At 46.1% G+C, this 16,000-nt stretch overlaps 2 protein-coding genes across 2 annotated transcripts in view; one reads left to right on the forward strand and one right to left on the reverse strand.

Annotated features, from left to right (window-relative positions):
- Prdm4 (PR domain containing 4) overlaps positions 1-10,446 on the forward strand; it is a 25,707-nt gene extending 15,261 nt beyond the window's left edge. Inside the window, exons 4-9 of the mRNA XM_013024815.1 lie at positions 2,556-2,705; positions 2,817-2,838; positions 4,061-4,188; positions 5,199-5,513; positions 7,464-7,632; positions 8,941-10,446. Coding sequence (XP_012880269.1) covers positions 2,556-2,705; positions 2,817-2,838; positions 4,061-4,188; positions 5,199-5,513; positions 7,464-7,632; positions 8,941-9,250 — 1,094 coding nt within the window. The 3' untranslated portion in view covers positions 9,251-10,446. The remainder of the gene's footprint in view (positions 1-2,555; positions 2,706-2,816; positions 2,839-4,060; positions 4,189-5,198; positions 5,514-7,463; positions 7,633-8,940) is intronic.
- Positions 9,700-16,000, reverse strand: part of LOC105992020 (periodic tryptophan protein 1 homolog) — a gene marked incomplete at its 5' end in the record, with an annotated part of 31,614 nt that continues 25,313 nt past the window's right edge. Inside the window, one exon of the mRNA XM_013024816.1 lies at positions 9,700-9,775. Coding sequence (XP_012880270.1) covers positions 9,700-9,775 — 76 coding nt within the window. The remainder of the gene's footprint in view (positions 9,776-16,000) is intronic.

The raw sequence follows: 16,000 nt of genomic DNA on the forward strand, positions 1-16,000 counted from the left end.
TTTTTCTTTTTGCTTATGTGGTGCTGAGGAATCAAACCCAGGGCCTCATGCATGCAAGGCAAGCGCTCTACCACTGAGCCACCTTCCCAGCCCTATGCCTCCATTTTGTTATAACTATTTTTTTACCCATAGAAGAGGGGTAGGGGTGTGTGTGTGTGTGTGCGTGTGTGTGCCTGCATCCGTGCGTGTGCCTGCATCCGTGTGTGTGTGTGCGTGTGTGCCTGCATCCGTGTGTGTGTGCGTGTGTGCCTGCATCCGTGTGTGTGTGTGTGTGTGCCTGCATCCGTGTGTGTGTGTGTGCCTGCATCCGTGTGTGTGTGTGTGTGTGTGTCCTGGTCCTGGGCTTGAACTCAGAGCCTGGGCTTTTGCTCTGTGCCTCAGCTGCTTTTGCTCTACTCTTTGAGCCACTATTCCACGTTTGGTTTTGGTAGTTTATTGGCGCTAAGAGTCTCATGGACTTTGTTGTCCACCAGCTATAAACTTTGATCCTCAGATTTCAGCCTCCTGAATAACTAGGATTACAGATCTGAGCCACCCGTGCCATGCTTTGCCCTGGAAGTTTTAACCACAGGGCTGGGAAGGTGGCTCCGTGGTAGAGCACTTGCCTTGCATGCCTGAGGCCCTGGGTTCGATTCCTCAGCACCACATAAGCAAAAAGAAAAAAGCCGGAAGTGACGTTGTGGCTCAAGTGGTAGAGTGCTAGCCTTGAGCAGAAGAGCTGAGGGACAGGGCCCAGGCCCAGAGTTCAGGCCCCACGACCTGACCCAAAAAAAAGAAGTTTTAACCACAGACTGATCACAAAGTAACCTGCCTCAGGCCTTGATTGTTGAAAGGCAACCAATTGGCTTAGGCAGGTACCTACAGCCACCTAGATGTGGCCTGTTTCTTTTCCTGGGTCTGACATATCCATGATGGGAAAAATGACCCATCTCCAAAGCAAGACCTAATGAGGAGAATTGTTAGTAAAGAGAGTTTAAGCAAACTTAAGAAGTTAACTTTAAATGGGAACAAATCCAGGGGAATTGAGACATAAGTAACTCTAGTAGTACTTAGCCTTATGCCATTTAAAGTACTAATTGACTTTTCAGTCTTTCAACCATATCTGAGTTACTTGTTTTTTTTTTTTTTTCTTGGGTCTGGTCGCGGGGCCTGAACTCTGGGCCTGGGTGCTGTCCCTCAGCTCTTCAGCTCAAGGCTAGCGCTCTATCACTTGAGCCACAGCGCCACTTCTAGCTTTTTTTTCTTTTTGCTTATGTGGTGCTGAGGAATCGAACCCAGGGCCTCATGCATGCAAGGCAAGCGCTCTACCACTGAGCCACCTTCCCAGCCTTATCTGAGTTACTTGAACGGCTGAAAAAACCACCGGGTACCTATAGGACTAACAAGAGAACAACTCTTCTATCCCCTTTCTCATTGTCCATTTCTGCCTCTGTTTTCCTCCCTCCCATGGCCAGTCTGGGAGAAGAGACAAAGTTCTCACTCTTTATGGCTAATAAATTTAGACAGAGAAGTACCAAAGCTAAACACGTTCCATACCTCATGAGATTCAACTTCTAGTTCAGGCTATCCAATTTCTGACACTGGAGAATGAATGAGGGGTTCCCTCAGCTTCTCAGCTTTTACATAAAATCACACATCCTTGAGATACACTCATGAAAAGCATATCAGAGAATCTCACAAAAAGGTGTGTGTGTGGGGGGGTGGTCTCAGCCAGGCTCCAGTGGATCATGCTTGTATCCTAGCTACTCAGGAATCAGATCTAAAGTTCACAGTTCAAAGCCAGCTCCAATTGTCCACCAAAAAGCTGAAAGTGGAGCTGTGATTCAAGTGGTAGACTTGAGCACAAAAGCTTAGGGACTGCCTAAGCTCTGAGGTCAAGCCCCAGGCCCAGTACCCCTCCAAAACTAAAAGTCTTACAAGTAGGGTTTTAGCAAGGATTTACTCTAACCAGGTTGAAGTAGGGAGAAAGGGAAAAGAGACATTTTCTTCTCCCTTTGCAGGAAATGGGAGATAAAGACTATCTGCCTATTTTGCTTTAGCATAATATTATAATAGTTCATCAATGTAGCATGAAGCATATCTCAGTACTTTGTTTTTTTTTCAGAGCTGAATAATAGTCCATAAATGAATTATATTTTATTTAGGAGTTTATATACATTTTAATTGCTTCCACTTTTTGGTTACTGTGAATGCTTTTTGAGCATTCATGTACAATTTTTTGTTTTTAGTTCTCTTTGGTTTATATTTAGGAGTTGTAAAAAAAAATCTTCAGTACTTTTTGTTTTATTTTTTATTAATCTTTTATGCGCTGAATAGAAAACTTGTTCTGTTGAACCCAAACCAAAAGAAAATCAAATCTTAATGAAATCTGGAGAGACATGAGAGTAGACATACATTTTAGTATAAAAAGATGGTTCTTTGATCAGAGTATCTCTGTTACAACCTTGCTTCTTACTGATTACATTTTGTAATTAGCACTTAAATTTTTAAAAATCCTGGGAGTAATTTAGCCTGGTGAATTCTACCCATGTGTGTCTCATACTTGCTGTTCTCAGGGTGTACTCTCTGTGACCGAGCCTACCCCTCAGACTGCCCTGAACACGGACCAGTGACTTTTGTTCCTGATACTCCAATAGAGAGCAGAGCACGACTTTCGCTCCCAAAGCAGCTGGTTCTACGCCAGTCAATTGTGGGAGCAGAAGTTGGTAAGCATCTTGGAACCATATAATTTTACCAAGTCTTCACTTGTAGTTTGATGTATTGTAACTTAGGAGTTAATCTAAAGGTCAGTTATGTCTTAAAATTCATGCTTTTAGGGAATATTTGTGTTGTCTGGTGGTGATAACAATAAATCAAGTTGAAAACTTCTTGGGAGACTCTCCCCTCCTCTTTTTTTTGGAAAGACTTGAATAGAGGAAAGTATCCTATCCTGTTTGTTTTTTTAAAATATTTTTTCATTGTGAAAATACTGTACAGAGGGGTTACAGTTACATGAGTAAGGTAATGAGTACATTTCTTATCAAGCATTGTTGCCTCCTCCTTTGTTTTTCCCCTCCATCCTTTCCCTCCTACCTTCACAACTACACTCCTCCCCCCCATGCCCCCAGCCTGGGTTTTTTTTTTGTCGGTCGTGGGGCTTGAACTCTGGGCCTGGACGCTGTCCCTCAGCTCTTCAGCTCAAGGCTAGCACTCTACCACTTGAGCCACAGCACCACTTCTGGCTTTTTCTGCTTATGGGTGCTGAGGAATCGAACCCAGGGCCTCATGCATGCAAAGCAAGCACTCTACCACTGAGCCACCTTCTCAGCCCCTCTGTGTCATATTTTTAAGGTTTTATTTTATTTATACTCTTTACTTCCAGTAACAGACTCTGATTTTTCTTTTTTTTGTCAGTTGTGGGGCTTGAACTCTGGGGCTTGGGCGCTGTCCTTGCACTCTTCAGCTCAAGGTGAGCGCCCTACCGCTTGAGCCACAATGCCACTTCAGGTTTTCTAGTGGTTTATTGGAGATAAGAGTCTCACGGTCTTTCCTGCCCGGGCTGGCTTTGAACTGTGATTCTCAGATCTCAGCCTCCTGAGTAGCTAGGATTGCAGGTGTGAGCCACCAGTGCCCGGCTCTGATTTTTCTTAGTACAAAGAGCAACTAGCTACTGTACAGAAATAAGAATTGTGTTTCTCTACAAGTCCCTCCCAGCAGGAGCATAGGGATTCCAGAACTGGTTTGGAGAAAACAGTTCTGTCTTAAGCTTCCATACAGATTTCATTATAAGGTGTATGACATGCTTCTAATATATTCCAAAATACTAGGCTGAAGTGGCCGAGGCATAGCTTAGTGTAGGAGCAGTAGTAGAAGCTTGGCTAGCATGAGCAAGGAAGCTTTGAGCACCAACACTGCCAACAAAAAAGAACAAATCATACTTGGGCAGATGTGGTGGTACACGGTCTAGGTACTACCTGGGAAAGCTTGAGCCAGGAGTTTTGAGGCCAACCTTGGCAACGTAGTAAGATTCTGTCTTTTAAACAGAATTAACATGCTTGGTCTATTATGTCTGATAACTTAGGAACCGTGAAGAACAGAATTTGGTTGCTTATCCCCATGATGGAAAAATCTATTTCTGCACCTCACAAGACATCCCACCTGAAAACGAGCTGCTCTTCTATTATAGTCGGGACTATGCTCAGCAGATGGGTGAGTTTGTTAAGATTTACTTGTCATGAATCTACATAGTAAAAACAGCAAGGACCAGGGAGAAGTTTTGGTGATTTACAAGGAAGTTGAAATAAATTACAAACTTACTTTGTATATAAAATCAAGTTACTAATTCTGTTGGGGGGAGGGCGTTAAAGTCTCTTCCCAAGATGAATGTAATGAACTAAGTATATTATATTTATCCAAGTGAAATGAGATTTTGGGTTTTTTTAGGACTTTGATTTGGGGGCTTTGAAGCTTCTAAGGCTCCATTTTGTACCTGTAGTGTTGAAATTTAAGTTCATGAAGTCAGCAAAGACCCTTGATTTATTTAATGTGCCTTAGCTTTCTCTTTCTAGTCATATTGACAAGTGCTTTGTAACAGTGAGTTTGCACTACCCAATGTAAATACTTTTCCTGGGAAAGGATTGATAATCCAGTGTTCACCAGGTGCTTTCTGTGTGTCTGGTAGACTCTTGGATGCTGGGAACAGAGCTTTGAACATGACATTTCAATTTTACAGATAATGGGAAAGTTGGAAAATTTCATAGCAGGGAGAATTGCAAGCAGCAGTTATTAATGTCAAACACGTGTTTGAAACCAGGCTTAAGCTTATATTCCCGCCTTCTAGGAAAGCATGAATCTGGGGATTTTAGTTCAAGGCCAGCCTGTTTGTAAAAGTTCTCAGGTCTCCCATCTCAACCAGTGGTTAGGTATTACGATGCCTATCCCTTGGTCCCAGCTACCAAGAAGCTGTGCCCAAGTTGGGCACAATGCCACACACCTACCATCCGAGTGACATGCTGAAGTACATACAGTCCAAGCTGGCCTGAGCAAAGTAAGACCCTACCCCAAAAGTAGCATGAAAAAGGAACTGGCGGCCTGGTTCAAGTGACAGTGCACCTGTCTAGCCAAGTGCAAGAGCCTGAATTCAGTTCCCAGTACCAGTGCTGATAAAGGAAGTTTTGACATTTCAGTATCAGGATTTTTTTTTTTTTTTAATTTTAAAGGTGTTCCTGAACACCCTGATGTGCACCTCTGTAACTGTGGCAAGGAGTGCAGTTCCTATTCAGAGTTCAAAGCTCACCTGACCAGCCACATCCATAATCATCTCCCTGGTCAGGGCCACAGCAACAGCCATGGGCCAGGCCACAGCAAAGAACGGAAGTGGAAGTGCTCCATGTGCCCGCAGGCTTTTATCTCTCCTTCCAAGCTCCATGTGCACATCATGGGCCACATGGGAATGAAGCCCCACAAGTGTGATTTCTGTAGCAAGGCCTTCAGTGACCCAAGCAACCTGCGGACCCACCTCAAGATACACACAGGTGAGCTCCCTGCACATACTCTGGCCCCCAGAGAGTGAAGGTTACACAGTTAGAAATGGCACTCCACAACTCCTTTATACACTACCTAAAGATAATTGTAATAATAAAAATAAATGGCACTCCGAAAGGTTTTGCCTTATATCAGAGAACCCAGGTGGCTGTTGGGGGTGTCTCATTGGGTGGCAGACCTTGGTGGGTAGTTAACTGAGCGAGGCGTCTAGCAAGTGCTAGGACCTTATTAGAGGGCTCTCCTTTCTAGGCATTCCCATCATAGTTTGAAGTAACTGGGAATATGTAATTCAGAATGGGAAAGTTGCTCACTGTGTTGGAACATAAAGTAGCATTCTGGTCTTCTTAAGCTCAGCTCTGAGCCCAGCCAGCAAGTTTCCTTTTGAACATTACTCAGCAGACACTGCCTTGTTTGATTCTTGGCTGCCATTTTCTTTTTTTTTTTTGGGTCCGGTCGTGGGGCCTGAACTCAGCTCAAGGCTAGCTCTCTACCACTTGAGCCACAGCACCACTTCCGGCGTTTTTCTTTTTGTTTATGTGGTGCTGAGGAATCGAACCCAGGGCCTCGAGCATGCAAGGCAAGCGCTCTACCACTGAGCCACCTTCCCAGCCCATTGGCTGCCATTTTCTAAATCCCTTGTAAACCAGCCCCTCTTCTTGGGCTTATAGTTATAGTAGAAACTTTTTTTTCCAGTGCCAGTCCTGGGGCTTGACCTTAGGCCCCAGACACTATCCCTGAGCTTTGGTGCTTAAGGCTAGTGCTCTGCCACTTTGAGGCACAGCTCCTCTTCTGGCTTTTCGGTGGTTATTTGGAGATAAGTCTCGCAGTCTTTCATTTACAGGTTGGCCTCAAACAGTGATCTTCAGATGTCAGCCTCCTGAGTAACTAGGATTACAGCTGTGAGCCGTCAGTGCCCAGCTACAACAGAGCCTTTTGTGTGGCTCCCAAACCTAAAACCTCGCTCTAGCCTGTAGGAAAAACGTGCCTCAAAAAAGTTAGCTTTAGGGCTGGGAAGGTGGCTCAGTGGTAGAGCGCTTGCCTTGCATGCTTAAGGTCCTGGGTTTCATTCGTCAGCACCACATAAGCAAAAGGAAAAAAGCCAGAAGTGGTACTGTGGCTCAAGTGGTAGAGTGCTAGCCTTGAGCTGAAGAGCTGAGGGACAGCGTCCAGGCCCAGAGTTCAGGTCCACGACTGGACCCCCCCCCTAAAAAAAAAAAAAAAAGTTAGCTTTACTAACTTTTGACTTAGAGGAGTTCATACTTGTGTATTCTTAGGACTTTATCTAAGGTTTATGAGGTTACATATTTAAAGAGGAAAAGCCGGACACTGGTAGCTCTCGCCTGTAATCCTAACTACTCAGAAGGCTGACATCTGAAGATCACGGTTCAAAACCAGCTTGGGCAAGGAAAGTCTGTGAGACTCTTATCTTCAATTAACCACTAGAAAACTGGAAGTGGTGCTGTGGTTTAAGTGGTAGAGCGCTCGCCAGGAGCTGAAGAGCCGAGGGACAGCGCCCAGGCCCCCCAGAGTTCAAGCCTCATGACCAACAAAAAAAAAAGGAAAAGTTCAGAATGTATAGCTTATATATAATGTGGAGCTTAGAATGTACAAAGTGCTAGGACTCATGAGTTTCTTTGTGTTAGGTGGGGTCCTGGGGATTATAAATGATGTTTTTACCCATATTTTATATCACGTCAAGTATAAAATGTGTGTGCATGCACAGAAATACATGTATATATTTAGATAAGACCTCCCAATAGAGGTCAGGATTACTTCACTTTGATTGCAGAATGAATGAAATGGCTTCAAGTGTCTGTAGGGTTCCAGACACCCATCAGCTCTGCTTTCTTCCCGCCTCTGCTGCACACCCTGCATAGGCCTGTTTATCTTGAGCGCGCCAGCAGCTCTCTCACTTGCGGTGCTAATGTGGTAATTTGCAGGCCAGAAGAACTACAGGTGTAGTTTATGTGACAAGTCTTTCACTCAGAAGGCGCATCTGGAGTCACACATGGTCATTCATACCGGGGAGAAGAATCTCAAGTGTGATTACTGTGACAAGCTCTTCATGCGGAGGCAGGACCTCAAGCAGCACGTGCTCATCCACACGCAGTAGGTTGCTCTTGGGTAGTGAGCTGCCTGTGGGTGGCCTGGCATCTGGGTGCCAGCTGAGACTTCAGCTCATGGTACAGTTCATGTCTCCTGTTCGTAGCCAACCAGAGGAAAATTTCCCTTGTTGTATTTTTTTTGTTGTTTTTGGTCGGTTGTGGGGCTTGAACTCTGGGCTTGGGCCCTCCCTGCGCTCTTCAGCTCAAGGCAAGTGCTCTACCACTTGAGCCACAGCGCCACTTCGGTTCTCTAGTGGTTTATTGGAGATAAGAGTCTCACAGACTTTCCTGCCCGTGCTGGCTTTGAACCGCAATCCTGATTTCAGCCTCCTATGTAGCTAGGATTACAGGCGTGAGCCACCAACGCCCAGCTCCCTGGTCTGTTTTCTATATTTACTTTTCACATATGCTTTCTGTATTTTTGTTCTTTTTATTTTTTGGTGCTGGTCCTGGGGCTTCACCTCAGGTATGAGTGCTGTCCCTGAACTTTTGTGCTCAAGGCTAGTGCTCTACCACTTTAAGCCACAATTCCATTTCCATTTTTTTTCTGTAATTTATTAGAGATGAGCGTTATAGACTTTCCTGCCCAGACTGGCTTTTGGAACCATGATCCTCAGATCTCAGCCTCCTTCCTGAGTAGCTAGGCTTACAGGCATGAGCCACCAGCACCTGGTATTGTCTTCTTAATTTTTTGGTGGGGGGATCTGTTTTGGGGCCTGAACTCTGGGCCTGGGTGCTGTCTCTCAGCTCTTCAGCTCAAGGCAAGTACTCTACCACTTGAGCCACAGTGCCGTTTCTGGTTTTTCTGGTGGTTTATTGGAGATGTGTCTCACGGACTTTCCTGCCTGGGCTGGCTTTGAACTGGGATCCTTAGGATTACAGGTGTGAGCCACAGTGCCTGGCTTGTCTTTTTAATTTGACATTTAAAAATTTAACCTCCTGATGTCTGGCATTGTGCTGGCTGATAGAGACTCAGAGATGGAAGAAAAATGGCTAGGTAACCATTTACCATACAACAGGGATACCTAAGCCGATCTGGGGGAACAGCCAAACTCCTTGGTAATTTGAAGGGCAGGAAAAGCTTCATATTCATGAAGAAATAGATATATTGGGTGGTTCCATTAGGATAGAATTCTAAGTGTGAAAAGTCTTTACTGTTGAAACTGCTTGTGTTTTATGAATTCCGTGTATCTACTTTAAAAACTCTCACAGATGGTGTGTCTCTGACTAGCGCCCAAGGCTATGCAGAGTGAGTGTGTGCCTCTGCCGCCATTTGCAATCCCACCTCAAGTTTTTCTTGTGTTTCTCCTAGAGAGCGCCAGATCAAGTGTCCCAAGTGTGATAAACTGTTCTTGAGAACGAATCACTTGAAGAAGCACCTCAATTCTCATGAAGGAAAGCGGGATTATGTCTGTGAAAAATGTACGAAAGCTTATCTTACCAAATACCATCTTACCCGCCACTTGAAAACCTGCAAAGGACCCACCTCCAGCTCCTCAGCACAGGACGAGGACGACGACGACTCTGAGGAAGAAGACCTTGCAGACGCTGTGGGGTCAGAAGACTGTAGGATTAGCAGTGCTTTATATTCAGCAGAAGAGTCTCTTGCTGCACATAAATGAAAGAGAACGCAGTTGCTTTGGACGGAAACACAAAGGGAAAGACACACATTAGGCAGTTACCCACTACAGTGGTTTTGATCCAAAATGGTTTCTGATTTCCTTCCAGCCAGCAGTTAAAACAAAACTGGGAATGGATAAAGCACTTACAAAGGTGTCTGAGTGGAAACACAGTGAAGGATGGGCGGGCAAGGGCCAACTTTGGAGTTCTTTTATGTACTTAGTTTTGGAAATGCTTCAGAGTAGCCTTCTGCTCAAGAAAATCCGATTTATTTCAGACTCTCACACTCTGTTTTTCTCTCAGTCCTATGACATATTAACCTCTAAATTCGATTGCTGCCCCACTGCCATCCACTTGCTGACGGTCATTTATGCAGATGTGCGCCTTACACGTTGCACAGTGGGCTGAAGCAGAGCAGTGGAACCATGAAGCATGAACTGTAATCACAGATTCAAAGCAGCCCCTGTGCTAGCCTCTCCTGGCCCATTTGGGAGTTACATCTTGCTTCCTGAATGTCCAGCAGGTTCCTAGAGGGCAGGTAGAAAAGGAGCTGTCAGCCAATGAGTAATGATAGAGGAAAGGAAGGGAGGAGGGGCCATGCAGGAGTTAGTGTTAATGGAAGCCAGGTAGAGTCACCTGGTTAATGTTATGTGGCGCTCTTTGTAAGTTTATCCATGTCTCTCTCCCATAGAACCTTGAGTCATTTAAAGAGGGTCTAAATTGTCTCTTGGTGGCCCGTGGACTCACCAGAGTGGTATCTCAGCCCATGGAAGGGAAGGAAGGGAGTACTTTGGTTTGCTCCTTGAGAAGTAGATAGAGGACATTAAATGTTGCCAACTGAAAGCAACAGAATACTCCAAGTGCATTGGGACATTTGCAGGGTTAGGTCTTTGCAGCTCTGCCAAAGGACCTGACCAGCTGAGCATGGAGGATGCCAGTGGACTCAGAAGGTGACGGCTCAGTGGTCACCACCACCCAGGCCTGTGCCCAGGTCCCTGTGAGCAGGCAGATGCAGCTTTCGTGAAGAAGCACGCATGCTCCAGTGACAGCAGATAGGACATCCCTCCTAACTGAAGGCACAACTTCTGGACCAGAGGACTCTGGGGAGAAGGTTTTGCTGCTAATGTATTTATGGAACGAATGTATTTCATTCAAATCTGTATTCCTCTAGAAAGGATTAAAATAATTTTTTTTAAATACAAGATTTCTTGTATAATCTTCATGGAGGAGGATGATTGAGTCAGAGGGAAGCTGACTACACCTTGAGACTCTCCTAGGGTTAAATGGGAAGGTTTTCTTAGCTTTGAGAACATCTGATGATTTCTGTGTTGCCTAGGCAGGTTGTGCTTCCTGGATTCCCTACCTCCCTTTCTCTCCCTCCCCATCTCTCTACCTTGAGAACTAACTAGCAGGTGCTGCATGGTGGCTGGTGGGGTGGCAGCTTCTGCCAAGTGTGTCCCGTAGTGAGCTCCCTTGTTCCCGGGAGCCTCTGGTGCTAGAAGCTCTGTCTGCCTCAGTCACATGAAGCTCAAATCCTTTACTTCCCAGTATGGAAATGCTGCCCGATGTCAAAAAACCCCAAAGCAAAGGAGAATGTACCTGCTGCTACTTAACAGTGTCTCACCATGCTTTCCTTTTCTCTACCCCGTTGGTTTTAAATGGCACATTCTAACTCATCTCACAAGATAGATGAGTGGCCGCCAACTGCTGCTGCTGGGGAAGGGCATCCCACTCAGGCAGGGTGTGATGAGTGGACTCTTCTCTGGGCTTTGTGAAGTCTCAGCTGAGCAAAATGTCTTAACCTGAAATGCTCATGCTTTAGGGGCAATCGAGATCATGGCCAAACCATGATTATCTGTCATTCCTAGTAACACATGGAAACATAAATAGGATTGCAGTCTAGACTGGCCCTTGCATAAAGGGAGACCCTACCTCAAAAATAACCAGTAGGAAAGAGCTAGAGTGGCTCACATGGTAGAGCATCTACCTGGTACCTACAAAACAGCAGCTTCCCAGAACAGTAGTTACAGATCATCTTAAGTAATGTGGAAGGCAGCAAACAACATGGTGGTCTGTATTGCCACCAGAAGATTGAGGTATGGGGATCCTCTTATTCTGCCAAGGGCTCTTTGGGTAGTTAGAACATTTGCCAGGCAAAATGATCCGTACAGGCATTTTGGCGGAGGGCAGCAGATGATAATGCATTGTTTGTTCCAAACACCAAATGATCTATGAGCCTCGCCTGGAACTTGGGCCACTTATTCCCCACTCCTGGCCTAGCAGGATGAAATAGCCCTTCAACAATCTTTTTCCCCCCTGATTGTGGGTGGGGCTTGAACTCGGCTTGAGCACTATCCCTGAGCTCTTCAGCTCAAGGCGAGTGCTCTACCACTTTTCTGGTGGCTAATTGAAGATAACAGTCTCACAGACTTCTGTCCAGGCTGGCTTTGTACTGTGATCCTTATATCTCAGCCTCCTGAGTAGCTAGGATTACAGGCATGAGTCAACAATGTTTTTTTGCTCCTTAGTTTTTTTACATATGTATATTTCAGGGTTATTGGACCTCCATACTGAGAACTCTAGGAAGGACAACTTGTTTTTCAGAAACCATTTGAAGTGCTAACACTTGCCAGGTGCTGGTGGCTCATACCTGTAATCCTGTAGTCCTACCTACTCAGTCAGACCTGAGGATTGCAGTTCAAAGCCAGCCCAAGCAAGAAATTCCTGAGATTCATCTCCAATAAACTACTCAGAAAAAGCTGCAAGTGGTACAATGGCTCAAGTGGTAGAGCACTAGCTTTGAGAAAAATCTCAGGGACTCTGCCAGGCTGAGTTAAAGGCTCAGGACAGGCACAAAAAATAAACGTGCTGGCACACTTTAAAGGATTGTTACAGGAACAAAAAGTTGACAAGATACTGCCACTGGCCAGGTGCCGGTGGCTCACGCCTATAATCCTAGCTACTGAGGAGCTGAGATCTGAAGATCGTGGTTCAAAGCCAGCCTGAGCAGCAAAGTCCGTGAGAGTCTCAACCACCAGAAAACGAAGTGGCACTGTGGCTCAAGTGGTAGAGTATTGGCCTTGGGCTGGAGAGCTCAAAGACAGCGCCCAAGCTCAGAGTTCAAGCCCCATGACCAAAAATAAATAAATAGGGGTTACTCAAATCCTGCAGATCAACTATAGAAGCCCCATCACACCTTGCTTATGAGACATGTTCCCTAGCAATGATCATTACATGACCGCTGTACAAACATAGGATGTACTTACACAAGCTCATAGGAATCATCCATTCCATTGTCACATTAGGGCAGCACTTTTGTTGACTGGGATGTTTAAGGAGACAGACAGGGCAGTGTTCTGCATGAGGGTGCTGGTGCCCTGCCACTGAAGCTGGCTTGTGGTCCCCCAGGATGTGATCCTCATGATCTGGCACTACAAGACCACCCTCTTCACAGTTGCCAAGGAGCCACTGCTCTACAAAGATGACCAGCTTCTAGACGATGGGGAAATGCTGGGCGAATGTGGCTTTTCCAGCCACAGTGCAGCCACAGGCCCCAGCCATAGCAGGCTGGCCTTCTGGGCAGATGACGCCTGTGAAGCTGTACATCAAGCCCTTCTCCAGCCCCACCAGAGCTTCCAGATGTGATGAAGCCACAGAACTCTAGGCAGCACCAATGAGCAAGCTGTGCAGTGAGGGCCCAGGCCTGTCCCTAGAGGCCCATTTGCTCACCCCCAGTAAAAGTTTTGGGCTGGGCGCCGGTGGCTCACGGCTGTAATCCTAGCTACTCAGGAGGCTGAGATCTGAGGATTGTGGTTCAAAGCCAGCCCAGCCAGGAAAGTCTGTGAAACTCTTATCTCCAATAAACCACCAGAAAAACAGAAGTGGTGCTATGGTTCAAGTGGTAAAGTGCTAGCCTTGAGCTGAGGGACAGCACTCAGGCTCAGAGTTCAAGCCCCACGACCAACAAAAAAAGTTTTGGGTGTCAAAAAAAGGAGGGGCTTGGAGTGTGGCTTAGTGGTAGAGTGCTTGCCTAGCATGCATGAAGCCCTAGGTTTGATTCTTCAGTATCACATACACAGAAAAAGCAGGAAGTGGTGCTGGGCTCAAGTGGTAGAGCACTAGCCTTGAGCAAAAGAAGCCCAGGGACAGTGCCCACGTCCTGAGTTCAGGCCCCAGGACTGGTTTAACGAAAAAGAGAAATATAGACAAGGTATGCCTAGTTCTGTGCAGTGTGCAGAAAGGCTTTTGTTTTTCGTTGTAGGGCTTGAACTCAGGGCCTAGACACTGTCCCTGAGCTTTTTCACTCAAGGCTAGCACTCTACCACTTTGAGCCACAGCGCTCAAAGTGGTGGCTCATTGGAGATCACAGTCTTAAAGACTTTCCTGTCCAGGGTGGCTTTGATCTGATCCTCAAATCTCGATCTCCTGAATAGTTAGGATTACAGATGTGAGCTACCAGAGCCTATCAGGAATGCTGAATTCTGGGCTGGGAAGGTGGCTCAGTGGTAGAGCGCTTGCCTTGCATGCTGGAGGCCCTGGGTTCGATTCCTCAGCACCACATAAGCAAAAAGAAAAAAGCCGGAAGTGGCACTGTGGCTCAAGTGGTAGAGCGCTAGCCTTGAGCTGGAGCTGAGGGACAGCCGGGTGCTGGTGGCTCACGCCTTTAATCCTAGCTGTTCAGGAGGCTGGGATCTGAGGATCGCGGTTCAAAGCCAGCCCGGGCAGGAAAGACCGTGAGACTCCTATCTCCAATAAAAACCACCAGAAAACCGAAAGTGGCGCTGTAGCTCAAGTGGTAGAGCGCTCGCCTTGGGCTGAAGAGCTGAGGGACAGCGCCCAGGCCCAGAGTTTAAGCCCCACAACCGACAAAAAAAAAAAAAAAGAAAAGCCGGGCGCCGGTGGCTCACACCTGTAATCCTAGCTATTCAGGAGGCTGAGGGACAGCACCCAGGCCCAGAGTTCAAGCCCCATGACCGACCAAAAAAAAAAAAAAAAAAAGCTGAGGGACAGCGTCCAGGCCCAAAGTTCAGGCCCCACGACTGGACCCCCCCCCCCAAAAAAAAAAAGAATGCTGAATTCTGAGAGAAGAGTTGGGTCTAGAAAACATGACTGAAGATTTAGAATGCCAGGCTTACCAAATCAATAACAGATTTTTAATGTTTTAAGTTATAATGAGTATTTGTGGCAGCCATTGTTCTGTGCCAGTACTGAAGCTGGAATTCAGGGCTTGTTTTACTCATGGCTGGCACTCTATCACTTAAGCCACGCTTCTAATCCATCATTTTGCTGGTTAATTGCAGATGGAATATCCCAGAATTTTCTGCCTATGCTGAACTCAAAGCTCAATTTTCTAGGCCTCAAGCCTCCTGAGTTAGCTAGGATTATAGGCATGAGCCACCAGTGCTCAGCTTGTTCTAACATTCTAAATATGTCTTCACAGAAGACTTATCACTGATCCATTGTTTACAGAAGCAGCAACAGAACAGAGCAGAGGTTAATTAGCCCACAGGTACACAGCTAGTAAGTGGCAGAGCCAAGATTTGAAGAGTGTTCTACACATGATCTCTGAATTAACTAATAAGGTCCTCTTTGCAAGTAGGATCTCAGCATGGAATAGATTTGGTTATTATTGGTGCCATTTAAGTTTGGGATTTTATTTTTGTTGGTCGTGGGGTTTGAACGCTGGGCCTGGGCACTGTCCCTCAGCTTTTCAGCTCAAGGTTAACTACCACTTGAGCCACAGCACCACTTCCAGTTTTCTGGTGGTATGTTGGAGATGAATTTCACTGACTTTTCTGCTTGGGCTAGCTTTGAGATCCTCAGATCTCAGCCTCCTAAGTAGCTAGGATTACAGGCATAAAGCCTCTGATGCCCAGCTAAGTTTGGGATTTTAAATGTTTTCCCCAAAGCCAGTGTGGCGAAGGCTTGGTTCCCAGCCAATGCTGCCATCTAGAGGGAGTGGAGACTAGGAGATGGCTGAGTGTGCCTGCTCTCCACCTCCCCCTGTGTGAGCAGCTCTGCTTTGCCATGAATACCCTCTGTGGTGATCCACTGTGTTTCAGGCCCCAAAGCAACAGCCAGCTGGCAGCCTCTGGAATCATGACCCCAAAATAAATCCCCCTTATAGGCTGATGCTTGGGTATTGTGTCATAGTAATAGGAAACTTGCCACAAAGCTGTTTTCACAGGAAATCACAAAATCTAGGCTATTCATCCCATATAGACCGATCATATATCTATATGTATGTATATACATACATGTGTATATATATATATATACACATATATACATATGTGTGTGTGTATATATATATATTTTTTTTTGGGGGGGTCCGGTTGTGGGGCCTGAACTCTGGGCCTGGGCACTGTCCCTCAGCTCTTTAGCTCAAGGCTAGCGCTCTACCACTTGAGCCACAGTGTCATTTCTGGCTTTTTTTTCTGCTTATGTGGTACTGAAGAATCGAACCCAGGGCCTCATGCATGCAAGGCAAGCACTCTACCCCTGAGCCAGCTTCCCAGCCCCCAGTCATATTTGTATGTGGGTAGCTAGGGTGCTCATGGAAAGCATGCATTGTTCTGCAGCTCCCCTTGCAAGGCCCCAACCTGTGTCTGAACCCAGCTGCTTACTTGCTGAGGCTTTTTTTTTAATTTTTTTTTTTTTTTTTTGGGTCCAGTCATGGGGCCTGAACTCTGGGCCTGGGCGCTGTCCTTCAGCTCTTCAGCTCAAGGCTAGCGCTCTACCACTTGAGCCAC

The sequence above is a fragment of the Dipodomys ordii genome, unplaced genomic scaffold (genome assembly GCF_000151885.1).
Source record: "Dipodomys ordii isolate 6190 unplaced genomic scaffold, Dord_2.0 Scaffold79, whole genome shotgun sequence".
Classification (NCBI taxonomy): domain Eukaryota; kingdom Metazoa; phylum Chordata; class Mammalia; order Rodentia; family Heteromyidae; genus Dipodomys; species Dipodomys ordii.